Consider the following 27153-nt stretch of genomic DNA (forward strand, 5'->3'; position numbering starts at 1 on the left):
GCTTTAAAATTGGAGAAAGGTTTGTTTTAATTTCGACCAATTAAAAGAAAGGTGAGAGTCTAGGCTACTTGACAAAAAAAAATAAAATTTGTCCATCTTTGACCAATCCAATAATATCCCATGATATATATATATATATATATATATATATATATATATATATATATATATATATATATATATATATATATATATATATATATATATATATATATATATATATATATATATATCTAATTGAATGGTTTGGATTAAATATTTTCTAAAAAAAATTCTCATTTAGGGAAAAAAGAAAGAGAAAGTGTAAAAATTTGGAGGGAAAAATGAGAAAAGATAAAAGAGGAGAGAGGTAGGGCCAAAGATACGTGACTTTCCCTCCAAAAAGTTAGAGAATACTAACCGAGCTTAACCATAGGTGATTTTCTTTTTTTATAATTCAAGACAGAGGCGTCTTTGATGCATGTGTCACATGGGCTATGGCATAGGGCCTCATAGGGTATGAGTATTAGTAAATGAGGGATATAAAACAAGGGATAGCGGACAATGTTGAGAAATTTCGGGGGCGCCAAAAGAAACACCCAACGTGTATTATTATAAGGTAGCAAGCAAATACGAGAACATATTCATCCACACTCTAACTAATAAGCTATATTATTGTATAAAGTCATTAAATGATTTAAAGGATAAATATATTCACTTCTTTTTTTACACAAATAAATGAATATATTCAATTGCTCATTAAAGAGAAGCTCAGACATATATCCATTTCATAAACAAAAACTGTTTGGGAGCTACATACACTTAAGCATGTGGTTAAAATAAACCATATGAGTAATGACATCTCAACAAATCAAATAAAATTCAAGACCATCAAACAGCTGAATGACTACAATAAAATGGTAACTAAAAAGGAAAAAAAAAAAATTGAACTATGCGACTAAAAAAAGAGCTTTCGTGCGGGTGGTGCTCTAGATTCAACTTTGGAAGATAAGTTTGAGGATTTGAGGGGAGAGGGCACTGACTTGGTTTCTTTTCCCTCAGCCACTTTGTCAAGAAGTTTTGCAGCCCTTGGGTCTGTTAGCAGCTTCTTCTGAAAAGATTGCGAAAAGCCAGTGGCAATGATAGTCACATGAATCTCACCGGTGTAACGATCATCAACAACGGCTCCAAATATAATATTGGCTGAAGGATCAGCCAAACTAGTCACAACCTGTAAAAATTACACGCCGTTGAGAACATGACATGTAAAAAGAGAAAGGCCAAAAAATGCAGAAACAAAATGAATATCAACACAACACAATACTAAAGCACTCTGCTTGAACTTAAGTCATTAGTACTAAATCAAGTAACATTGGAAGAATAGTTTTCAAATGAAATATATCATGTTAGCAACAAATTCACGGTGTAAAAGGAATAATAAGATTTTTCTTTAAGAAGTGCTGATGAAATTCTCATATACCTGAGATACCCTGTTGACTTCCTGCAGGGTAATGTCCTTTCCTCCAGTAATATTATACACTACCCCAGTGGCTGATTGAATAGAAGATCCAATTAAAGGGGCCAAAGTAGCCTGTTCTGCTGCTTCTTCTGCTCGGTTTTTACCGGATGAAACACCTACCCCGAGCATTGCAGTACCAGAGTCTTTCATTACAGCTTTTACATCAGCAAAATCCACATTCACAAGTCCAGGTATCTGGAAGAACACACAACAATTCACAAGAACTAGACAAAAGAAATACCCTTGACATAAATACAGGCCCAATTATGAAGGAAGAGTGACCACTCAAAAGCATCTTTTCAAGTCTAGTGAGATTAACTCGGGACTTAAATCATGCTCTATTAACTGCAAATAACAAACATAGAATACATTGTTTGCAAATCAACTCACTGTTATAATGTCCGAAATTCCCTGAACTCCTTGGCGTAAAACATCATCTGCAAGACAAAAAGCATCTTGAAGGGGCATCTGCTCATCAGCTATGTCAAGCAAACGGTCATTTGGAATCACAATAAGTGTATCAACATTTTTCTGAAGTTTTTCAATGGCTTCAAGTGCCTGAACAAAAATATATCAAATGAATACCATTTTGATAAACATAATAAAAGGAACACTAGAACATAATTCAATAATGATTATTCGCAAACAAGGAACGAAAGAACACCTGCCTGTAAGGATCTTTTACGTCCTTCAAAACTGAAAGGATAGGTAACAACACCTACAGTCAAGTAACCTGCCTCTTTTGATATTTGGGCCACAACTGGGGCAGCACCAGACCCTGTACCCCCACCCATCCCAGCTGTTATAAACACCAAATCCGATCCTTTAAGGGCATTAGCAATAGCTTCTTTTGACTCCTCCGCGGCTTGTTCTCCTAAAAGCGGATTCCCACCAGTACCTGCAACACTATCAAGCAATTTGAATCAAAGGCCAAACCTCAATAAAACTATGAAGGGTATAGGAGGGAAAACACATGCAAGGAGAGTGGTTGACCTAATCCACGAGTCAGAAGCTCTCCAATTTTAATAGGGTTCTCGGCAGCAGAATGCAATAGTGCTTGAGCATCAGTATTTATTGCATAGAAGTCTACACCCTGATAACAAATATAAGTAGAAGACATCAACATTACTACTCCCAAGCAAGATTTTCATAAACTAACCGCAACAACAATTACAACTGCATTAGCTGTATTTGATCAAAATTTCCACAATATATCAAGGTTTGCAGCAATTTAAAACTTTGTTAACATGGTTGCATAGCATGGCAGGGAAACACAAAATAGAAAGATTATCTTAATAAATAGTGCCACTAGAATGAAAAAGTTATCAAATACCACACTTCAATTTCCAAATTAAACTATGCTAGGAAGTGCCACTGAAATTAACAAGTGAACAACCACAATAAAAATATATCTTCACAAACAAGTAGAATAGCACCAAAGTTATTACAACCTAGGAAGCACGGACACAAACACCGACACATCGACACCAACGATAATTTAAGAAAATAACATAATTCAATGTAATGATAAGCGTTGGTGTTGTGTTGAGCTTCATAGATTACAATTACATAAAGTTAATAATAAATAAATAAAATGAAAATAACCCATTAACAATGCTAAAAATTGGGTTCCCAAACATGGCAAAATAAGTGAAGGGTAAAGTAAAAATGAAAACTTTATGGAATAGAAATGAAGGTAATGAAAAACCCACTTGCAAACCACTACCAATCATGCGGTTAACGGCATTGTTACCACCACCCCCAATTCCAACGACCTTAATCTTAGCATTATCAACATAAGCTAAAGAGCATCTAACAGACCCAAAACGACGAGTAAAACGTTGCGTTTTGGGGTGAAGAACAGAAGAAGGTGAAGTGGATAATGATGCATTGTGGAAATGGGAAGAATGTGAGAGAAGCTTATTTGGGTTTGTGAGGGAAGAAGGAAGAAGAGTAGCCATTTTTGTTAAAAAGGGATTTTTGATTTTTTGTTAGGGTTTTAGCTTGGAAGAGACATGAAAATTTTAAGCTTTTTGTTTTCAATTTGGTTGGTGGGACTTTGGATTGGAACCAGATGAAAGGAACATGGTGGTGACGGCTCCTAGTCATTGAATAATCCAACGATGTCGTTTCACTCATGTTCCAATTTTTTCTTACAACAAAATAAAAAAATCTATAAATAAATAATACTTCCTCTTTCCCTTTTTTTTTTGGATACATCCTCCTTCCAATTTTAAATGACATTTTTTTTACTTTCATTTGTGTCAAAATAAATGATCTATACAATTTTTAAAGTCATTTTTTTCAATTTTACCTTTTATGTGGGCCCCTGTTTATGTGTGACATACTCAACCAATTTAATCATTACTACTAGTAATGAAAAAGGTAAGAGCAGTTTAGTAATTATACAACTCTCTCTCCTATATTTATGTATTTAAAGTGTGTGAAATGGTCAAATAAGTCATTTAAAATGGGACGGAAGAGTAAGTTTAAAATACCAATACTTATAATTATAATATATAAATAAAAAATGAGGAAGGACCCGTTGACTTTAGGAGTAAGTCTCTATTGACTTACTCCGCTTAATAAATCGATATCGGCATTATGTTTCTTTAATCCAACCGTTGAATTCAAAGATCTCAATGAGTAGATTACCTCCACAAATTTTTATAAAAATTCAAAACTGTTTGATACTTTTTCTGATAACTTCAATTGAACGTAGACAAACTTTTAAGAAAACCATTGAATTTCAATAATCTGAATACATAACTACATTTTTTGAATTTTTATAAAAATTTGTGGAGTTGATCTACTCAATAGGATCTTTGAGTTCAACGGTTGGATTGAAAAAATATAATGCTGATATCGAGTTATTAAGCGAATAAAATCAATGAAAACTTACTCCTGAAGTCAATGGATTCCTGCTAATAAAAAATACGTAAAAAACAGTACACATGATAAAAATATAAAAATATGCCACTTATTTTGACGGACCAAAAAGAAAAGAATTAGCGCATTTAGTAAATATTTTCCCGGGAAACGGTTAAAATATTATAAAAAAAAAACCTCAAATAAGACGAAGAAAATGAACAAAAAAAAATTACCTACGAAACTTGGACATGTAGATGTAGGTGAACCTGCGAACATCTTTGGTCCATTGATTTGATTTGAAAGGTAAGGTAGTAATTATTAATTGTGTAATAATTGAGTTGAGGAAGCTGCAACTGCCTGCAAGATCGAAATGGGTTTCGTTGTAACTTCGCTAATCTTCCTACTCATCGGAATCATAGCATCCCTTTCTACAAGAATTTTCTTCAATAAAGGACCTTCTGCTAATCTGTATGTCATTTCTATTAATCTTATATCTTATCCCTTAACTCTTCTTCTTAATTTTTTTAATTTCAATTCTTATAATTCTATTGCAGATTTCACCTAACTTTGGTCCTTACTTCAACAACATGCTGCTGGATGATGTAAGTGTATCTGAGTTACATTCTTATTTTACTTTGTCTTATTATGTTTGAATAGTTGTTTGCATGCAATATACAAAAGTTTCACAACTAGACTTATTTATTTACCCACCAACAAATTGATGAAAACGTAGTATATTATGAGAAGCTATTTTGTGCTTAATGTTAACAAGTGGAAATGTTCAAACTGTGAGTGAATCAATAAGTGCTTAAAATACAAATATATTACTAATACTTGCTCTCATTTTTATAAGCCGTGTGCTGTTTTACACGAGAAACTTGTAAATAAATTTAGGTACTTGTTTATTTGAGTTCTTTATAGTGTAAGGAACTTGTGATAAAATTGAACAAACACACGTGAAGAGGATGTTGTCTTCCTCATCCCAAAGAGTCTATGCCGTCTGACATTAAGTCCAGTACAATCAAGGGAGGAGGGAGAGAAAGGAGGGACTTTTGATGAAATGATACAAAAACATTGCTTAGTTGAATCACAGCATGTTTGGAAATGCATTAGCATGCTGCTGTGCTAAATGTGCTGTAGTTTGCTTCTTCAATTCATAGCCTCTTGCAGAAAGCACTGTGTTATTGGGATTTTATCACTCTCCAAACACGCCCTTAGTATTTTTTGTGGGTATATTTTATACCAAAATCTTGTCCAGTATAATCAAGGTAGGGAGAAAATTGAGCTTTAGATGGTATGGTATGATACGAAAACACGATTCTTTGTACTTTTATGGCATTCATTTTCTTTCTAGCTTGTTAACAGCTGTGTCCTGTTTTATTGCGCGCATAACCTTACTTTCTACCTTGTTATGATACGAAAATGTGCTGTAGTGATGTTAAAAAATGGAAATGTTCAAACTGTGAGTGGTCTGTGAATCAATAAGTGCTTTAAATACAAGTGTATATTACTAATACTTGCTGTCATTTTTATAAGCTGTGTGCACCATGCACATTCTAAATGTGCTGTTTTACAGGAGAAACTTGTAAATAATTTAAGTACTTGTTTGTTTGAGTTCTAATAAGGATGTTGTCTTCTTCATCCCAAAGAGTCTATGCTGCTGACATTAAGTCCAGTACAATCAAGGGAGGGAGAAAGGGACTTAAAATGAAACGATACGAAGACGTTGCTTAGTTGAATGACAGCATGTTTTGAAATGCATTAGCATGCTGCTGTGCTGACTGCTGAATGTGCTGTGTTATTGTGATTTGTCACTTTCCAAACACGCCCTTAGTATTTTTTTTTAGGGGTGTATTTTATACCAAAATCTTGTCCAGTATAATCAAGGTAGGGAGAAAATTGAGCTTTAGATGGTATGATATGAAAACATTGCTTTGTTGAATACTTGAATTAGTGATCTTTTTTGGCGTTCATTCTCTTTCTAGCTTGTTAACAGTTGTGTCCTGTTTTATTGCGCGTAACCTTACTCTTTTCTTCTCCTCCGTTAAGCTTAGCTTGGTTGATTTGTTTTATCAGGTGGGCGATTGTATATCTGGCACAGATGAACCCTCTCATAGTTCCCATCTTGAGTGGCGAATAGTTCTGTATAAACAAATGTAAATCCTCAAGTAGAGTACAAATCACACATTGGCTGCTTGAGAAAATATAATTTCAACTCTCATGAATCAATATATTCTATGGATCGACATATTTCTCGTTCGATAGTGGCATTTCAATCGTATCTTCCTTTGCTGCAAGACATTACCAATGTTGTATAATTGATGTATTTAAGTTCCATCCGTTTCATAAGTTAGTAAATAGTTGGGGTATGTATTATTAGGGAAATAAGTTGATCAATGTTAAATATTTGGTTTTTGTATTTATATGAAGAAATTAAGCTATGATATGATACTTGAGAGGGAGAAATCATTCATCCAAATATTGTTCTTATATGTATTATGTAATGTATGTATGATCTATGATTCTGAAAAATAGAATGAGTTGTTTTATTTTATTTTGTTGAGGAAAGCAAAGCTCTTGTCATTAGTATCATATGGAGAGCTAAGCTCCGATATTACATCGAATGTACATATTCAGGAAAAATACAAGTTTTGTATTGTCTAGAAATACACTTTCGAATTTGATCAAAAAAAGAAAAAGAAATACACTTTCAAATAAAATATATCGTTTAAAAATACAATTTAAAAAACGTAATGTCTTAGAAATGTGGGTCGAAAAAGTTACTCCCTCGAAACTTTTTCATGACACAATGAACAACATTGTTTAACTCCTCAATGCTTCTCTGATCGGCGCCATCACGCAACAACGGTGGAAAGAATAGCCATGCAGCGGTAGCCACCACAAACGCCACCGTAATGGGCCCAGATATGGCCCAATGTACTCTACACTTTTGACCTAACCACTTCCTCAAACCAACCTCTACAACCACACACACCCCATGAAGCACAAAAAAGCAAGTAACCTCCCACGTGGGAGTAACACGTGTGACATGGTAGAATAGCAGCTCATGCATTAGCCCAGACACCAAGAAAGTTGCAATAATTCCAAACAATGGAGCCCATTGGGGGCCCAATATAGTTTTGGACATTAATATTCTCATGGGAATGTATATAGTGTGTCGCAAGATATATGTTACCATGAGGTTCCACCTTTTCCCCCAAAAATCACCCAATGAAGTGGACAAATAAGGCTCATTAGATGGTAATTCAAGTCTAATCCCAAATAAAGAATTAATCAAAATGTTGAAAAATCCCACAACAAGGTCTAATAATAAATATATGAGACTACAATAGAGGCTCACAATAGTAATTGTTGGGTAAAACACTTTCTTTTTTATATGGCCATTTAGGCCTATAAGGAAAAGACCAAAAAGTAAGGTCTTGATTGGAAGCAAAAGATTAAATTTTGATTGGTTTTGGTTAAGTGGGTGTTTTTGTTTTTGAGTGATTCTAATTGGGAGACAAGCTAAGATGAGAAAGAGAGGAAGAGAAATTTTTGGGTTGGAAGAGATTGGGCCCAAATCAAAGGCAAAAAGGATGAGTTTGAAGTTTGTGAGCCAAGTTATGAAGAAGGAAGTGATGCCTATTGGGAGAACAAAGGAGAGTTGAAATGGTAGGATGGTGAAAAGGTACAAAATTGGGGACAAAGAGAGTAACCTTAAAATGCCTTTTGGTATGTTTGAGGATATAAAATAACAATAACATAGAGAGGTTAGGACTTTGAGCCATACCTTGATTAAGGTCTTGATTTCAACTTCAAGTTCAATGCAATTTGGGCTTAACATGATCTCTTGTGTGCTAGCTGATGATGATTCCAATGAAAATGGATTTCAATGTTTGAATCATTCTAAACATGTTTGTTGACATCATATATTCCACGCAAGTCACGTGTTGATTAAATAATAGTATATTTAATTTATTTTTGACAAATTATTATATAATTTTATTGTGAAGTGCAAAATGAGGGGAGATGCAAAGCAAAACGCAGCAAATTCAAATTGCATTGAGGTGGATATTGTAAGTTTTTCCTTTATAAAGAAAAATAGAATGCAAAGGTATTGCATGATCCGTATCACGTATGGCATTCCAACTACAAATATTCTTTGTATTTGTATTTCTTTTTATTTCTTTTCAACACATAAAGAAATTTACTAAATGTCACGTGAGCTTAACTCAATTGGCAGTGATATTGCATTATATATGCAAGAGTCGAGGTTCGAATTCCGGTAATCCCCCTTATTTACAAGAAAAATACAAGGAATATTTGGGGATTAAACCAAAACTCAAATCACCGCACAAATTGTGAAAAGAAAATAAAAATTATCTCATTAAAAAACCTTACCGAAAAAATCCAGTGCGATAAGACTTTGGTGGAGAGAAAAATAGTGAAAGAAGACAAAGACTCAAACACCAATCATCAACAAAAGCAATACATAGGCAACCTTTAACTTTTTACGAATAAAATTATCGTAAATTATTATTAAAAAAAGAATTTAATTTATATGCACCTTCAGTGTTATTTTACACACGCGTCCAATAATATATCGACACATCATGTATGATATTTAAAAACACATGATGTGTCACATTCATTAAATGATGTGACAACACATTATTGGATATATTTGTAAAAATTCTTTACACCGAAAGTGCACAACAATTAAACTCTTAAAAAAAAAACGATAGAATTTCATTCACAACTTGAAGTCTTAAACATGACTTGAGAATGACATGATAGTAACATGTGCTTGCTTGCTTGTCCGTTTTTCACTATTTCATTTTTTTTTCTTCATTTTTCCTCTTTAACTAAATAAAATGTAAAATTGATGTTTTTTTTTTTGGAATACTCCAAAAAAAGTTGTATCACTTCTTTCGTAGAAATTCAATTTTTTGAGACATTTATTACTTTTTTCTTAAAACTTCCTATAGATTGCCTCTTGAAGGGTCTAAATACAAATTAATTAGTGACGAAGTGATGAAACCCAGTTTTAAAAGTCATTAAAAAAATCATAACTACTGTCACCTTAACTAAATTAACTTGGTTTTAAATTAGTTACAGGAATTATATATTAGTAACCATCCATAAAAAAAATTGTAACCATATATAGCTGGTAATTGAAAAACTAACTAATTGAAATTAAAGTGTTTGGTAAAATTAGCTTTTAAAGTGATTAATAAATATAAAATGACATAATTGATAGTTGGTAGTTTTTTTTAGAGTGGATAGTTATTAATCAAAGGGTATAAATGAAATAAAGTGTAAAAAGCTATAAGCTCAAATACTACTTGAAATAGCATCCGAAAAAAGCTTGTGATCACATTTCCCTCTTATGATCATACAATGTACAACATGCAAAACCTAATCCTCTTCAAGCCAACCTGCTGAATGGTGGAGTGAAAATGCAAAATTAGGACCAGCAGCAAAACCTGGCAGCACAATACGTTCAAAAGTGCCGTTTCCACTAAATATAGGAGGATCAGGAGTCGGAGAACCCGTCCTAACAAGGTTTGATTCATCTGCAGCAAGTGTATTCATCTTATTTAATGACTTGGATGTTGTACTAAGTTGTGGATGTTTGTTGGCACAAGAAGGGTTGTGACCAGATAGATGATCATTCTGCGTAGAGTTAGGATCCTGAACCCCAGAAGGGCCAACTTGTTGCCTTGCATTTGATTCTCTCCTATGCTTATCTTCTTCCCTATTTTGGTTTTCATCTGCATTTTTAACACTAGTCCCTTTTTCAATCTCACTATGAGATCTTCCCTGATGGCCAGGGGCTTGTTTTATACATCGCCATGCTGGTGAGACCACGCTTTTAAACAATTGTGAGGACACGCCTAGTCCTTTTCTATCATTATTCTCAATTAGTGTTCTCCTCCCGGATGTCTTCCAAGATTTGCTCATCTTAAATTCCTGTCTCTTTTCACTCTCCTGGTCAACGTTAGCATGATGTGAGCTTCTTTTCCGACTTTCATTTATACATGCTTGTTCTTTTTGATCATCAGTTGACACTAAGAGAACATGATTCAGCATCAGCTTGTCCCCGCAATTACCATGCTCATGGGATATTACCTTATCCAGTTTGGTAGTCAAGTCAACTGAGTCATCCAACTTGTGTTTTTCTGTCACACCCTCCAACAGTATTGAGGATCTAGCTTCTTTAAATGAATCTACCAAACTACACACAAGGAAAACATACATACATCATAAGTACATAACAGTATCATGCTAAATAAGTATATAAACTAATGGCAAACATTAAAGCACAACAGAATGAACAGAACAACAGGCAAAAAAGTAATTCAGAAATCAGAGTAGATAGATATACCCCTTCTCTGAATCAGCATCATGTGGAGGAAATACACTTCTAATAGGCTTGATTGACAGAGTCTGATTATCTGCATCATCGACCTGATTGTCATGCTTGATTTGCTCAGAACTTTTACTCGTTGAAGCACACTTGGGCTTTTCAAATTTCTTTGAGATTGACTTCTTGTTTTCAGTTGAAAGCCTTCCTGATATTTCATTTGATTTTGGTTCCCTGGAAATATCTGAACCAGAAGTCATCTTTCCAGACAACTTTGAGATTGACTTCTTGCTTTCAGTCAAACAACTTTTACTTGATTCCAGCTTCCTTGAAATATCTGAAGAAATCACCTTTTCGGACGAATTCTTTGAGATTGACTTCTTGCTTTCAGTCAAACAACTTTTATTTGACTCAAGCTTCCTTGAAATATCTGAAGAAATCACCTTTTCAGACGAATTCTTTGAGATTGACTTCTTGTTTTCAGTCAAACACTTACTTGACATTACCTTTGCTTCTGGTGTCTTTGAAATATCTGAACCAGATATAATCTTTTCAGCAGACTTCTTACAACCAATTTTACTAGATGGCAGTTTTCCGGTCACATTAGATCCTTCTGCAGTGCTCTTGCCAGATGATTTAACAACACCAACATCATTCTTCAATATAACTCTATCTTTAGTTGTAGGCTTCATCCTCTTATTAGTATTAATTTCCGGAACAGCAGCTCTAGTGTCGGGGAATTTTATATGATCTCTTACAGGAGTCCCAAGCTTATCAATGATCTTATGATTTCTAGACCAAGTAATGAATAATAAAATTACACAGGGCATTAAGAAGGACAAATTTGAAAACAAAAAAATCAACATAACACTTACAAGCAATATATAAGAATGCGATTGTTTGGCAAAAGACCTTCCCAAGCCCTTGTTTCAACACCATCACCATCAAAAGCGATCCCACTGCCAAAATCAACTTGAGAATCAACCCCCTATACTATGTGAATTAGAATCATAAAAAGAAGAGCAAAGACAAAGAAAAAGAGAGAGCTTACATTGGCAAACATTTGCGATGGTATGACTTTGGACAACGGTTACAAACTGCCAATTGCAAATCAGGTTCCATCTTATTTTCCAATCCTTTACAGACACAGCAAAAATGAATGGGACAAAGAAAGGGCTTCCCATCAGTAATATTTTTCTCAAGATCCTCGGCAACATACTTAACTACCGAGGGAAGTAACTTTGCAATACAGCGTGGATGATAGAAACGGTCACAGCATTCAGAAGCACATTTAATGACCTGAAAGGGGGATTCTCAATGTTTTAGTTTCATGCAACATATCAAAGCTCTAAAAAAACCTCTTTGTTTCCAAAAACCATTAATAATTTAACCAATCAATCAAAATCAATACCACTGTACCACAAAAAAAAAACAAAAAAGACAGTAAAACAGGAGAACCATGTGCCCAAATCAGCATATCACATGAATACACTTTGAAGCCCAATCAGTTTAACGAGATTCGAAACCTCGATTTTTCAAAAATTTCCGGCAATACACAAAATTAAAATAGATTACAACTGTTGAGAAAAACTTTTTATACAAAAAAATTAGGCAAGTTTCATTTACAACAGGTTGCCTCACACTTCTATATAGGGTTTATATCATCATAATTCAAATGACCCGAGTTATGTATTTCAGAATCAAATACATGGCAAATCGTTCTCCTCTCCCTCCCCCCAATTTTCTATCCCCCCATCTACTGACAGCTATATGAAATTTTATGTGTTAGTGTTACAATATTGAAGCATCAACCAACATAAGGAAGGGCGCTATTTTTTGGGGTATCGGTATTTCTTGAAGAGAAAAGAACAAAGAACAAATTAAAGATTTGACGTGCATGTTGGGTAAAATATATGGAATTGCCCTTCTAGTTCGAGTTTACAAGGTATACAACATACAAGGTATTCCCCCCTAAATTGGTTGAGTGGGAAGGCCTGGGATTGGCTAGATGATGTGAGACCACTACTAGCAAGTCAAAGAAAATCAGCTTCAATTATCCATCCATCCATCCTGCCTGGACTGGATGGTTTTTATATTATCAAGCAAATAGACTGTTTATGTTATAAAATTCTATAAGGAATAACTAAAATCCAAAGCTAGTAGCAACTGCTACAATCCAAAGCTTCTGATATCTGTGGTTATCCACTCCAACCAGGAAACAACTCATCTATATACATACCGTGAAATGAAACTGCCAAGAAACGGAGCCAAAAGCAATAGAGATAATGAATTACTTATGAGACCTAGTTTCCATGAGGACCTTCAATTAAACATGCCAGAGACAAATATGCTAAAAGCTCTTTCATCTCAAGATAAAATTTGGAACAAGAAATATTTTGTTTTAAAAAACTAACAAGGACCATGGTGTACATCATTTAGCAATGAAAACATATATATGAACTAATCAACAAGAGAAACCTATTTTATTTTCTACAAAAATACCTCAGCACCCTTATCTTTATCAGAAGAACCCAGCTCACCACATGCAAAGCATTGATGCTGACAGTATTCACAATTCTTACAATGGAACGTCTCAATATCCTGCAATTAGTTTACAACAGTCAAGCAAATTTTTACATCTTATCTGAAGTGGAAAACGCCAAGTAAAATGAATATATATAAAAAATAACATACATAAACTTCCTTCTTGGTAAAACCAAGGGAATCACATAAAGATTCCCTACCATCTGCCTTAGTAGCATGAAATGACCTCATGCATGCTCCATCACACCTGCAAGAAATTTGTTAAAATATATTTAGGATATTATGTAAATGGTAAAAACTATAAGTTAAATACAGGACTTAGATTTAAATGGTTCGTATTCAGCAATGATTCCCAGCAGGACATTTGGCTTGGTCTGATTCATATAAGACAATCCAGACTAGTGGCAAAAGACTTTTGATGTAGTTAGTTTGTATCTTTAGCAAGAATTATGCTAGAAACACACTCTTTTCAACACACGCTCTTTTATTGGTTGAAATTCATATGGGTCTCACTAAATTTATGTGGGGCCTATATGATTTAGTAGAATCCATTTGAATTTCAACCAATAGAAGAATTTGATGCCGACACTCCTCTCCATTGGAATATATTGAAGAATCAATTAGTTGTTTAACATAGGAAGTAATTTTAAGAATTGTTTCCTGATTTTTTTTAAAATTTCTTAATTTGTTTTTTTATTGAAAAATGATAGATATTTCTCGTAATATATTGGCTGCTTGAGCTTACTTAGCCTAGTCACACTGAATATATTTGTCAGTAATGTAAGAGTACCCAATTTAGAAGTGTACTCTAGGAGGCCTAGGCATGTATAAATAGAAGTAAGTGGGGGAAACTGGTATTCATTCTATACTTTTTCTATTAACCTTTCTGTTGTAACTGTTTTGCAGTTGTGAAGCAATTCTACTGTAATCTGTTCTTGACCCTAACAATATTTAGTATAAAATAGCACCACCAGTGGGTTAACATTTGTACCCAGATTATTGCACACCATACAGTAAGGCATTATTAATTCAGCCTCTCTTTAACTATTATTCATAACAAAGTTCTGAAGTCACAGATACAGACATCAAATTAAAAGAGTCGAAATGAAGAACAATTCATACATAATAAGATCGCCACCATTGTCACAAAATGCACAAACAGAATCAAACAAATCATCCTCTACTTTTGAGTCTTCGTCAGCTTTTTCTATGATATCATTATCCCTATCATCATCTTCAAATTCCTGAAATCAGTAGTAAAACCTTAATATTACAAACAACATTTATGCATTAATATTAAAAAGAATGAAAGGGAGAAAATATATCAGACAAATAATTTTCGATTAAGGAAAATTAAATTAAACATGCAACAAACCTCATCAGATGGTTTCAGATCTTCTGGCTTCTCCCCTAAAACTGTGAGCAAAAGCTGCATACATCATCACAATATTTTCATTAACATGAATTATACATGTGGAGAACAGCAAAAACCAAGCATCCTAATCCCCCAAGGCCTTTAGTTGAACAAATATTTTTTAATTATCCTTAATTAGTACCCAAAAAAAAAACTTTAGCAAAAGAACGAGTTAAATGATATTTAAACCCTTATAACAAAAGTGAGATGTGTTTAAATCTAACGTAACTAAAGGAAAGAAAATTTAAGAGTACACGATATACAAACCAATCATTAATTAAATTTGTTATGACTGCGTCTTATTTTCTAAGAGCAAATAAAGCAGAGAAAAGGAAAACAAGGAGAATATTAAAAAAAACAGTATAATCTACCAACTACTTTGCAATACTGAAAGTCTCAAACTGTTAACAATAAAGCACTATCCAAGGAGCAAATAGTCTCCTTGAAATTAAATAAAGAAGGAGGTGAAGTTATTTAGTTTCGTGCATTCATCCTCTCCCACTCAACTCACAATGTAAAACAATTCTTATTACACACTACCAGTAAGTAACCATTCACAAATTACTAATAAACACCTGTCTTTTATGAAGTCTATTGAGTCTTCTTGACAGACACCACCACTACATTCAAAATTCTTAAATATGCAATGCTCGTTCACCTATGAAACTAAAATCATATATTTCAACTTCTCAAAGAATACAATAAAGCAGAACAATATCAATGCTGATTTTGTGCCTCGAAAACCACGAAGACAATAAGCTAAAAACATCCACAGATGATTTACAAAAACAGCTAATTATTAAAATCTTCTTTGCACAACCAACATACACACACACACACACACACACAAACAAACACCCCTTATAGAAAATTCAAATTCATAGCAATTAATTTAACTTATTGGAAAAGTTAAGTTAACTTCTAAAATAAAAACTTATTGCAAAAAAGCACTAATACAATTTAATTCTCAAAGTCAAACCATATTTCCAATGATTAAATTCCAAAAAGGGGTTAGTTTCCTAGTTCAACTCCACAATATCTTTGAGAAAGAAAAAACAAACCTTAGACCGAGCTAAGACAGCATCTCTTTTGGTAACTTCACCAATCAAAGTCATATGATCCAATAAATCCTTTTGTGAAGGCTTAAACCCATAAGAGCTACAAACAACATTCAACATTCAGTAAATAAATAATCACAACATAAATCACTACTATCAAAAACAGAAAAATCCAAACAAAAACAATACCTCAAATCCCTATCTTTACACAAGTTACTCCAAAAAGAATGAACAGATAATCTGTGTTTTTTCTTAACACAATGAAGAAAATAAAGAGTAATCAAAACAGTCTTAATAGTATCCTGAAAACTTTTCCTCGGTTTCAGAAGCTTAATCCATCTCTTATCCTTCGACAACAACGATACCTCAGGTTTCAAACCAGAAAGATCAAACTTCCAAGCAATAACCTGCATGAAAATCTTCTGCAATCCATTATCAGCAGATCCATGCAAAAAAATCTGCAACTGTCCCTTTTTTTTATCATTAGAATTAAAAACTTCAGAATCACTCCATTGAATCGGTAAAACAGAAAAAGATACTGGTTCATCATCGTTATCTTCAAGATGATAATTCGATACAATCAGTGACTGATATTCAGTTTCTGATTCAGGTTCATCACCTAATGAAGCGAATCTTCTCTTCATCGTAAGAATTCGTTGTTCTCTGCAAAAATCAAATCGGAGAATTAGTAAAACCCTAATTCGTGAAATTGGAAACACAAGAATAATGTAGTAGAGAGAGAGTAACCTTGAATTGAATTGAATTGAGTGGATTAGGGTTAGGGATTTGGAATTGTGAAATCGATGATCGAAGAGGAGAAAGTGAAAGAGAGATTAGTGAAGTGAAGTTTGCTAGTTATGGGAGTAATGAATGAATGAATTTGTCCGAAGATTTTGCCGCTAAAAAAAATCTCTATACACGTGGTGAATCTACCTTATCAATGTGCAAATTCATGTGATTTTATTGGCAAGATATCATAATAAAGGATCTCCTTAAAAAAAAATCATAATAAAGGATCTGTAAGAAAAAATAATAACAGGATAAGGATATAAAACAGGATAAGGATATGATATGATAACAACAGGATAACAATTATACTCAGTTATCATATCCTATGTTTGGTGCACACAGGATAACAAACATGATAACTATATTTTGTTTTTAATACATATTTTCTCATAATAATATGATAAGATATATAACATATTTAATTGACAAAATTACTCTTGTAAAACAATTATTATTTTTTAAAAATTATTTTGTTATACTTTGAATTTTATAAATAAAAAATATAAATAAGTAATCAAATAACTTTATATAATTTAAAATAAAAATCATGAGAAAATAATCAAGTTTAATTTTTTATATGAATCATGATCAAATAAATAACTCAATAATATATACATGTTAGATAAGCCAAATAAATATATGATATATCTCATACGTAAATAATAAAACTACTATTGCAAAAGAATTATATTTAATTTTTTATAAAATTTAAGTTAATATCCCTATTTGTCAACTTTTTTAATAATCATTTTACTTTAAAATATTATAATTTTAGTAAAATTTTGATTTTTTAGAATATATAAATTACAAAATTATCCCTGTGAGAAAATCACATATATATTTAAAAATTAATTATTTTATTATTTATATTTTATTAATTTTATTTTATGTATTTTAAAATATATTTTATAAAATAAATCAGTAATTTTTTTTTCTTCTTATCCTATCCTGCTGGTAACCCAGCTCAAATTCAGGATAAGAATTATAACTAGAGAGACAGGATAGGATAAGCTTCAGAATTAACTTATCATATCCTGCTGTATCACCAAACACTGGATTGCGGCAGGATATGATACAGTTATCATATCCTGTCTCTTATCCTGTGCACCAAACGGGCCCTAAGGATTTTATGGAAACAAATCAAATAAAGTATGGATTTGGATTTTTTTTCTTTCTTATTTACTGGAAATATCAATATAGTGCTCGTATGCAAATGGATTTTTATTTGCGATATTTGGTTTAAGAGTTTAATTAACACGCGTTGTCAGTGTAATTTAATTTTACACGGACATCTATTAGAATGGTTTAATCTTCGATGTCATATCAAGAAGATTGGGTTAAATGTATGACGTGGTGGAAAATATGGTTGTGATGTGATTGATTTTTTTTCTCAAATGAATACTCCTATAAATTTTTATTATAAAAAAATTTAATTTTTTAGATTTATTGTAGATTTAATATATTAGATGAATTATTGTCTAAATACACTATATTTTATAATGAATTTAAAAAATAAATATCTTACTAATCTATTCTATATCTATACTACATATAATTAAAGAGGGATAAAGAGAATATATAATTTTTGGTGTGGACTTTTCTTAATACCAACAATATCGTTGATTTTTTTAATAGCAACAAAAATCTTTTATTAACAAACTCACCATAACATAAGTCATATCTTTTCATTTTTGGACATAAGTTAGACACAGACGGACGCTGCTGGCCCGCTAGTTTTCTTATAATAAAGATTGGAGGTAGTAATACTTCTTATCATCACTATTGAAAGAAAAAAACCTCAAATCCTAGTCTCTACTATAAATAAAAATTAAATTTTTTTTTTTATCTATTTCACGTTTGTATTTTTTTTTTATCAAGTAGCCTAGTGGGTAGAAATCCACCTTAAAAGTGAATAAGTGGAGTGTCCTGGATTTGAAACCAGGCTCCTGCACATATAGTGTAATGTCCTACCAAGTGAGCTCATGGAGACTTTCACGTTTGTATTCTAAATACATTATTAGAGTATGTTTGATCTGCTAAGAGATAGTATGAGATTAATGTGAAGAAGATTTCCTTTTTGAACTTGGCTGGGTTTTGATGATAACAAACTCACATCATAAAAGAAGAAAACTTATGGAGGCTCAACATGAGGATTGAGGAAACAAGATACCAAGTATTAGACTTAGTATTTAAGTTATTTGTAAGTATGGTCCTTATCTTTGATTTATTACTTTTAATAAATATATAACTTAGAATGCTCAGAAATTATTTTAAAATTAATTACACATAAATTTCTAAGTTAAATATAAAAGTCGATATTTAAAATTATAAAAAGCTGATTTTGAAAAATAGGTGTCAGGACCTTTTAAATCTGTCCGGTCGTTAACCGAGTTAAAAAGATCTGTTGCCGTTTGTAATCCCAAACTGTGCGTTTGAATTTTGAAAACAGATCTTTTTACATCGCCTTTTCGTAACAATAGATTTAATTTGTTATGGACAGAATACACCTTTTGTGAACCATTGTGATTTTTAAACATAACTTTTTATTATAAGATTTTTTTTTGGAAGAGTTGTCTTGCTTCATGGACATTTTCTAAAGCCTCTATAAATATATTTGTGATCATTACAATTGATGATAACAACTTTCACATTCACAATATTTCTAAGTTATTAATATAATTTTTTCTCATAAACCTTCAAACATATATCTTGTGAAACTTTGCCTATATTTTCATATCTATAAAAGTTTCTTAGCACTAAGATATATACATTATTAAAGTGATATTGATTTGATAACAGCCATACATAGTTTTCTTCATTGTAACTTTGTATTGTTGCTTGTTTTTCAAGGTTGTGGAAACAAGTGTTGTTTAAGATAGTGGGGTGCTATCTTGTGTTGTATGATAATTTCACCATAGGGTTTGGTGAAGATTCTTGCGGTTAAAGATAGTGAGGTGCTATCTTATGTTGTATGTTAGAAAGATTGTTAGAGGGTCTTGAGGTAAGATTGCTTGTAACAAAGATTCTAACATAGTGAATTCCTTCGCGGAGTGTGAAGGGAGTGGACGTACCAATAGGGGAACCGCTATAATTCTCTTGTGTCGATTTTCTTCTTTTCCCTTCTCTCTTTATTTTTCCGCATGTTGTTCTCACCTTCATCATAACTTTCAAAGAAAAATAAAGGAATCCACAACATCTCTAAAATAACAAAAAAAATCATAAAACCTAATTCACCCACCCTATTAGGTTGCACTCTTAAAATTACAATTAAATATGACAAATATATTATTAGTATTGTATTTGATTTTAAAACTGGTCAAATTAGATTGGACAAAAACTGATTTTAAATAAATAAATAAATCTGAATATACCTAATAAGAATAGGATAGAGGTAAAGTTTGCTTTGTCCCTCTAAGAAACAAGTATTACTTATTATGAAAAGGAAAAAAAAAACTTTTGGTATCAATCCTTTGCGTTTCAAAAAAAGGGATCTCAATAATTTAGAGTTTGACTGCAGAGTAAATAAAATTTGATTATGAATTGTTCATATAAAAAATCAAACTCGAATTCTCCCAAATGATTCGTCATAAGGAGAACTCATTGATCCAAAATATCTCTTGGTTTAGTGAAAAATTTCACAGTTGCTTTTCTTGTATCACCCAAATCTCATAATTCAGTAGGCGCATGAATAAGACCCTATTAACTTTTGAGTTATAAAAGTTTAATTATTGGTTAATAAATGACATAATACAAATTCAATAGTGGAACTGAAACCTACATAAAAAGAACAAAATAAATTTTTGTACATACTATTCACATCTATTCTATAGGTTTATACATTCATTACACATGTAACATCCTTAGCATGTTAGGTTGATGTTTTTCTCAACCTTTGCTATATATTCATTCATTCTTGCTCTAACAAAAACATTATCTCATGCATGTGGTGAAATGAAAATCTTGTAAACTGAGCTCAAAATAACTCATCGAGAACAACACCATCAATCTCGAGTTGCGAAGAGACCGTTGTATCAGAAGTGGTATCATCAACACTCAAGTTGGAGAAGTCACCGTTAAGAGATGAATAGCTTTCATCTTCGCCGCAAACGGAAGGGGCAGGTGAAGCTTCGGGTGTTACGTTAGTGAGAGTGCTAGCAGGTGAAGGAAATGAATCTGCATCTTCTGTTTGTTGTTGAAGACTCCAATACATTATACTGGCTGCTAGAGTCAGAATCATCTTCTGATTAACCTGTCATAAGTTCGATAAAAAGTTAAGCACAACGTCGATGATTTAATGTTAGATGATGTGTATAAAGCTGTGTAAGAAATATGAATGAAAATACACTGATGGTGGAAATTATACCTCCATAATATCCTCAGGTAGCAAATATATGGAACAACCGAGCTTTCGTGCGACACTGATTATGTATGTGGCATTCAACTTCTTCTCGTCGTCTATAATTTCAGCAACAACAACAAATTAAGTCAATTCAACAAAATGATAAAGAGTAAATTTTCAATTTAGTCCCTAAAAATTAGCCAAATGCAATGGTAACTATTGTATTTGCATGGAAGCATACCACTTTCACCCTTGGTGACTAGGTTCCAATTGACAACCCTCGGCTCTACAGCACTCAGAAGCTCAAGGAAAAAGAGTCCACTTGATAAGCTCTTATCCTGTACAGAAAATCGCATCCAAAATAGTGTCACTAATAAATCGTCGTTTTAGTCTATTGTTATCGCCCATTTTTAATGAGAAATAAAAGATAATTTATTGATAAAAAATAAACCTTGAAACTATGAATTTGAGAATTTCTGCCAATGCTATTCACTTTTCTGTTTGCCCATTTCAAGATATCAGCATCACTAATCTCCTTTCCTTGGGAATGAGATCTCAAATTTCTTAACAGTTGAAGCATTGTGAATCTCATCAACTGCCACAATAAAGCTGAAAAATAGAACAAATCATCTTAGCTTATGTATGAAACCCGAGTTTATTTCCACAACACACATTATGCGATACTAGCCGATCTTTTTGTTTTGGCAAAAAATACTAAGATACACAATTTTATCGGTAAATCTGTCACATAAATAGCAGCAACTAAGTACATAACGTTTGTGTTGAAGCTATAACATGATGAAGGGATTACCAAGAATAAGCTTCTTATTTCCTTGCACAATATCATTGCCAGCTACATTGACTAGTGAGAATTTCAGTTGTTTTCCGATTTTTATGACCTGATTGCAATTCTCTACTTTTCTGAAGGGCATTCTAATCGGAGGTCTTGTTGCCTGTTTCCAGTTAACTGATCCTGGAAAAATCTTGTCTAGAACTTCTAGAAGTATCCATCTACACACAAAAAAGGTAAGAAAAAAAGTTCAAAATATACATAAAAATAGCTTTATATTTTGATGATTTTAAGCGAAGGAACACGATATGTACCCATTTCTGACATCCTCAAATAGATTATTTACACGAGTAGAAATTCCAAGACTATTGATCCACATCCTAAAACATCTCTCTTCTCTACATGTTTGCACATCTTCTGTCATCATCTCAGCGTATGACATCTTTTTAGTATCTGTCGATAGGCCACTCCTGCATTGTACAAGGACCTAATTAAATAACTAGAGAACTTGCAAGGAATAAAACAGGTCCAGAAATAAACATAAGGAATAAAATTAGTTAGACAATCAATTTCATACCTGTGATGAAATAATTGTGCGACAAATGCAAGATTAAGATTTGAGGTACCCTCGGTAATGTCTCTCGGGGTCAAGTATCTTTTGCAGCCCATTCTCTCTGCATGTTCAAGCACAAGATTTGCTCGTTCATATGAATCTTTAGTATCCAAGGTGGCTGGATCGCAATGCTCCGGAGCAACAACATTAAGAAGATATGCATAAGCTTCTGCATCCTGTAAATATATAGCCATAAATCACTTAAGGATTATGAATTGATAATATCTTGATTCAATTTCAAACTTTAGAGGCAAAATGCTCATAAATCCAACAAATTAAAGAAAAACTTGCTTCCTAGAATTATATTTATCTAGTTGTCATTTCCCTTCTCTCTTCCGATCAAGCCACTCACCACCCTCCACCTCACCGCCAAAAAAAGATGACTCTTTTTTACTCCAGTTGAATTTGGTTAATTGCTGGTCTCACAGTCTCGCGCCCAGCCCTTGTTTTGCACACGATTCATTCCAACATAATAAAAATCTACCTTTATTTGTGATCCTAAAAGTATACTATAACAGTAACGATAGACAAAGTTCAAGTTGGATTCGTGGTGCAAACCATATAAAGAACCTTCCCAATAACTTCTGCTATTATATTGGTTTTATCTGCACCCTTCCGAGTATTCAACATCTTTGTATATATCCTCCTTTTACTCTAATAAAAAGCTGGTCGATTATATAACAAAACATATCCTGATGCAGATGAGGAAGAAGGAAAAAAGGCAAAAGGCAAAAAATAGACGGAAATAGAAGCTCCATGCACAGCTTTGCCTTGCGTTCTGCAAACAACCCACCTTCGTGACTGTCTCTCAGGACGATGATCAATCATGATTGGGAACAGGCCGAGTGATCGAAAGGGGTTGGGAGTGATTTGGTATAGAGGGAAATGATTCCATGCGGAGGGTGTACCATCGAATATGGTGAGACAACTAATCCAACGGTGACTAAATGCCGTGAATGTTAGCCATAAAACATTCCTAAGCATAAAATGTTATTAAAGAAGTGCTCATATATACCTTCAAATCAGAAGAAAAATTCTTGACAGTTTTCTGGTAACCTCCTCTCTGGAGATGAAAATTCATCCATTTTAGTAGAACCTTTTCGGGAGACAAATTGAGAAGCTCTTCAATATCCTGATACCAATACAAAGTAATATTAGTTAGTTATCCTAAAACACAATTTGTAGATATAAAACATTAAATTAAATTTGATTTGATTTAATTTGATTTAATTGGAATGGATTAAATATTAAAGAAAAAAATGCATATCACATTACTTGGCTATCATCGACCAATTCCACAAGCTGAGGTGTCTTCTTAAGGTTGAGATCAGCCAACAGTTGGATCTGAAATTGCCAAGATCGAGAGAAAAAGAGAAACATCAAGTAATTAATAATTTATAAATTCAAAAGATCTATTAGGCCATTAAAAACACAAATAATATCAGCGTACAAGAAAATTCAAATAACTAAACCGAAGGAAAAAATGTAAATGATGTCAAAAAGTTTAAGTGTTTACCTTTATGATTTGAGAAATCAACCCTAGAACAAGATGAGGCTGCAACATAAACAACCAAACAATAATGTCATAAAGACTATACAAAGCTCGAGTAAATTAATATGTACATGGAAGATTATAGATAACTCAGATTGCAAGAAACTCACTCTTCCTTCAACTAAGTCCTGCGCGCCAATGTTAACTACTGTGCAGCCAATAGCCTTAGCTGAATTGAGGCATAAAGTATGGTTCTCATTTCTCTCCCAAAGAGTAAGATTTCGTTTCACATTGATGGCTCGCTCATCTATAGTCCCAGGCACGGCGACGTTGATAAGCTTACTGCAATAAACACAGCATATATCAAAACCAAAATTATATTAAAGGCTAGTTCCGACAGAAGTAAAATATGAAAATCAGCAGACCCTAGTTACGTACCACAGAAGAATGCCATCTTTTGAAAGATTAAATAGATCATTCGTAGCTGGATCCAGAGGAAGATATTGACTCAGAAATGGATCATCACCGAGGAAGCTGTTTATGTGAGCAACATAAAATGCCTTTTCTGATCCGCTGATCGTGTGAAGAAGGGTAGTTATGGTTTCCTTAAGGAATGATGAGGAGTGCTTCACTCCACCTTGTTTCGTTGTAGCTTGGCTTCGCAAATTCAGATAAGTCTATGAAAAGTATAATAAATTGAAATGTTACATACATACATAAAGTAATATACATTAAGTAACATGCATTAAGTTTAATGCTCTATATAATACATAAACGATCTTCCTAAGCAACCAATTCAAACATTTTGAGTATGACTTGTATTCACTGATAAGTTAGTAGAAGCTCAAACTTAGTATTTAAACACAGTTTTGTACTTTGTATCCCTATGAGTTGCATAATAGAGAAATCACAACAGTCACGTAGTTGTCGGATACATAGGCATAATTGGTTGGGCTCTGTGAGTTGAAACCATAAAATTACTTAAGCCTTAGCATTGCATTATAGAAAAACTACAACAATCACTTTGTTGTCGGAGACAAACATAATTGGCCGAACTCCGTAATCAATAGTTTGTGTTCTTGTGTACAATTATTTATCTAATTACTTTAGAGTCGGGTTTGCTTCTAACAAAACAATTGTCTATTAATTAATATTGAAATTGAAAAATAAAAGAGTGAAAACCATAAAATTGACTTACTCTTAAGAAGGCTTCAAAATCAACATCATTGGTAAAGTCATTATCTGACTCTGACTCATTCAAGATCCCCTTAATCTCATCTTCCTTATACATATCTACAAATGTCTTAAGCTTCATCATCAAAGATGCTAAATCTCCAAATGTAACTTTACCCTTCTGATTTTTAAAAGTCACAAACTACACCACCACAAAGAAAAACCACATAAATCTACAAGAATAATGAAATTGGACCAAAATTGTAGGAAACAAGAAAAGAACTTACTTTTGATTTAAGGCTACGAAGTTCAACTTGTGTAAACTGGCTTTGAAGCCATTGATCAGATACAATAACACCCTCGAATTTCGACATCTTGGTAAATTGATCGATCAATCAATTAATCAATTAATCAATCAATCACCAATACATAAAAAGATAGAGAAACAAATATGCAGATACAAAATGTATCTCTTATTTAAAAAGCTTAAAAGTACTTATTTGCAAAAAAAAGGAACAAACAATCAATCAATAACAATGTGTTATTGTGAAGTACTCAACAAACTAATTGCCAGACAAAAAGTACCAAATCTAGAAGAAAACGAAAACAAGAAATGGTTTTAGTTTGTGTAAGTCATCAATCTGTCCACCGTTATCCTGACAGAAAAGTACAACAAAAAATATAAGCTAAATTAAGGAAAACAGAAACAGAACAAATAATAAATTACAGAATTTTAAAATAACTAAACAAAATAAAGAGTTTGTTAGATTAGTTATATTAGTATATCAAAAGAACCTATCATCAAAATAATGAGCTTTCCTAGGACAGATAGCTCGGGACAACCCGAATTCGATTCCCGGTATAATCAATTCTTAACTAATTTTACTTGCCTCGTGACTGAACTCTGGATTACCGGAACCAGAGTTGATAACAAAAAAAAAAGTGATTGATATGAAAAGGGTATGAAGTATGAATGAATTACTAAGACACGAGTGAATTAAAGTAGTGATAAATGAAAACATACCAATATACTCCATAAAAATCGGAAATTTCCAAATGGGTTGTTTAAGGCTCAACCGATTGTAATAATATCAATGGTATCACATTGAATGAATGAACATGGGAGAGAGAGAGAGAGAAAGAGATGTCTTTCTTGATGGGGTGGCAACGTGAGAGAGAAGAGAAGAAGCAATAGTAGAGAGGAGTCATTCAATTGAATTGTATGACTTTGTTTGTTTTTAGGTACTTCCCACGTTGTTGTTGAGCGCGTGGTATAATAAGTGAGTCATTAGCGGCGTGAGAATGAGAATGAGGTCACTCGCTTTGTGGTTCATACACGTCATTCTCTTTGGTGTATAACTATTTTGTTGTTTTCTACAACCGACTTTTATCTTCTTCTTATTACGTTGGATTTGTTCTTTCTTTTGGTTGTCAAATTATTATTCTCTCTAAAGTTATTGGGCTTAAGTGATTAATGTGCTTCACAAAAAGGTGAATTTTGGGAGAATTTGAGTTCGATTTTTGGGTGGAACAATCTCTTGGTTAGACTTTACTTACATCTCGGCCGAACTCTAAACTACTAGGACCCTTTTCCCCTAGGAACCAGAAGATTATAAAAAAAAATATATATATTATTCTCTACTATTATAAAAAAATGGTTACTTTTCTAGTTATTTTTTTTATAAAAAACTAGCGTGACAGGCAGACCAAAAAAATATATGTCTTATGATATGATGAGTATTAATAAAAGATTATCATTGCTAAAAAAAATAAGAGTATTGTTGGTATTATGAAAAGTCCACACCAAAAACAACATATCATCTTTGTATTATGTATAAATAATAAACAATAAAAAATTTGAGCTTATATTGTTCATGAGTTTTCTTTAAGACGAGTAGTTGGAAAGGATTTGAGTTCAATTTTTATTATAAATAGTGGTTAATGCTACGGTGGATCACCTTCACAAGTTGTTCACTGTGGACAAGTTATCTATCGAATACGAATTTTACAAAATTTACCTTTACATCGAAAAATTTAGAAAAATTGGAAATCATTTTATAAGTTATTGAGACCCATCAAGATTTACTGTATTTAATATCGTTAATCTTGATGAGTCTCAATAATATATCAAATTATTTTAAATTTTCCTATGGATGATCTAATATGATACAAAATTTCAATCCACCGGTAGATTTTGTAAAATTC

At 32.7% G+C, this 27153-nt stretch overlaps 5 protein-coding genes across 6 annotated transcripts; 1 reads left to right on the top strand and 4 right to left on the bottom strand.

The window, feature by feature from the left end:
• Nucleotides 1-738: 738 nt before the first annotated feature.
• LOC123923674 (cell division protein FtsZ homolog 1, chloroplastic-like) lies at nucleotides 739-3593 on the bottom strand. Its single transcript, XM_045976381.1, has 6 exons — nucleotides 3211-3593; nucleotides 2492-2591; nucleotides 2167-2396; nucleotides 1889-2056; nucleotides 1460-1693; nucleotides 739-1210 (listed from the first exon to the last, which is right to left on the bottom strand). The coding sequence occupies exons 1-6, from the start codon at nucleotides 3457-3459 to the stop codon at nucleotides 938-940; spliced, it is 1254 nt and encodes a 417-aa protein (XP_045832337.1). The 5' UTR covers nucleotides 3460-3593; the 3' UTR covers nucleotides 739-937.
• A 1012-nt stretch (nucleotides 3594-4605) lies between these two features.
• Nucleotides 4606-6923, top strand: LOC123924684 (V-type proton ATPase subunit e2-like). Its single transcript, XM_045977642.1, has 3 exons — nucleotides 4606-4837; nucleotides 4924-4971; nucleotides 6446-6923. Exons 1-3 carry the CDS (start codon nucleotides 4740-4742, stop codon nucleotides 6507-6509), a joined length of 210 nt encoding a protein of 69 aa, XP_045833598.1. The 5' UTR covers nucleotides 4606-4739; the 3' UTR covers nucleotides 6510-6923.
• A 90-nt stretch (nucleotides 6924-7013) lies between these two features.
• On the bottom strand, nucleotides 7014-8338 carry LOC123924683 (probable long-chain-alcohol O-fatty-acyltransferase 1). The gene has a single exon (XM_045977641.1). The coding sequence runs from the start codon at nucleotides 8211-8213 to the stop codon at nucleotides 7128-7130; it is 1086 nt and encodes a 361-aa protein (XP_045833597.1). The 5' UTR covers nucleotides 8214-8338; the 3' UTR covers nucleotides 7014-7127.
• A 1245-nt stretch (nucleotides 8339-9583) lies between these two features.
• LOC123923131 (protein ENHANCED DOWNY MILDEW 2-like) lies at nucleotides 9584-16706 on the bottom strand. 2 transcript variants are annotated; one of them, XM_045975788.1, is made up of 11 exons: nucleotides 16500-16706; nucleotides 15942-16415; nucleotides 15756-15852; nucleotides 14656-14709; nucleotides 14403-14524; nucleotides 13431-13527; nucleotides 13239-13337; nucleotides 11788-12035; nucleotides 11612-11695; nucleotides 10758-11528; nucleotides 9584-10607 (listed from the first exon to the last, which is right to left on the bottom strand). In XM_045975788.1, exons 2-11 carry the CDS (start codon nucleotides 16394-16396, stop codon nucleotides 9788-9790), a joined length of 2847 nt encoding a protein of 948 aa, XP_045831744.1. In that variant the 5' UTR covers nucleotides 16397-16415; nucleotides 16500-16706; the 3' UTR covers nucleotides 9584-9787. The 2 variants fall into 2 exon arrangements, with proteins under 2 accessions (XP_045831744.1, XP_045831743.1); XM_045975787.1 differs by having other exon boundaries at nucleotides 15942-16421; nucleotides 16501-16694.
• A 3594-nt stretch (nucleotides 16707-20300) lies between these two features.
• Nucleotides 20301-26202, bottom strand: LOC123920266 (fimbrin-1-like). The gene is made up of 15 exons (XM_045972489.1): nucleotides 25973-26202; nucleotides 25236-25604; nucleotides 24974-25150; nucleotides 24214-24452; nucleotides 23946-24117; nucleotides 23800-23838; nucleotides 23559-23627; nucleotides 23299-23415; nucleotides 22248-22459; nucleotides 21985-22140; nucleotides 21692-21891; nucleotides 21332-21489; nucleotides 21122-21218; nucleotides 20905-20996; nucleotides 20301-20790 (listed from the first exon to the last, which is right to left on the bottom strand). Exons 2-15 carry the CDS (start codon nucleotides 25320-25322, stop codon nucleotides 20515-20517), a joined length of 2091 nt encoding a protein of 696 aa, XP_045828445.1. The 5' UTR covers nucleotides 25323-25604; nucleotides 25973-26202; the 3' UTR covers nucleotides 20301-20514.
• Nucleotides 26203-27153: the final 951 nt, after the last annotated feature.

The sequence above is a fragment of the Trifolium pratense genome, linkage group LG4, assembly GCF_020283565.1.
Source record: "Trifolium pratense cultivar HEN17-A07 linkage group LG4, ARS_RC_1.1, whole genome shotgun sequence".
NCBI classification, from domain to species: Eukaryota; Viridiplantae; Streptophyta; class Magnoliopsida; order Fabales; family Fabaceae; genus Trifolium; species Trifolium pratense.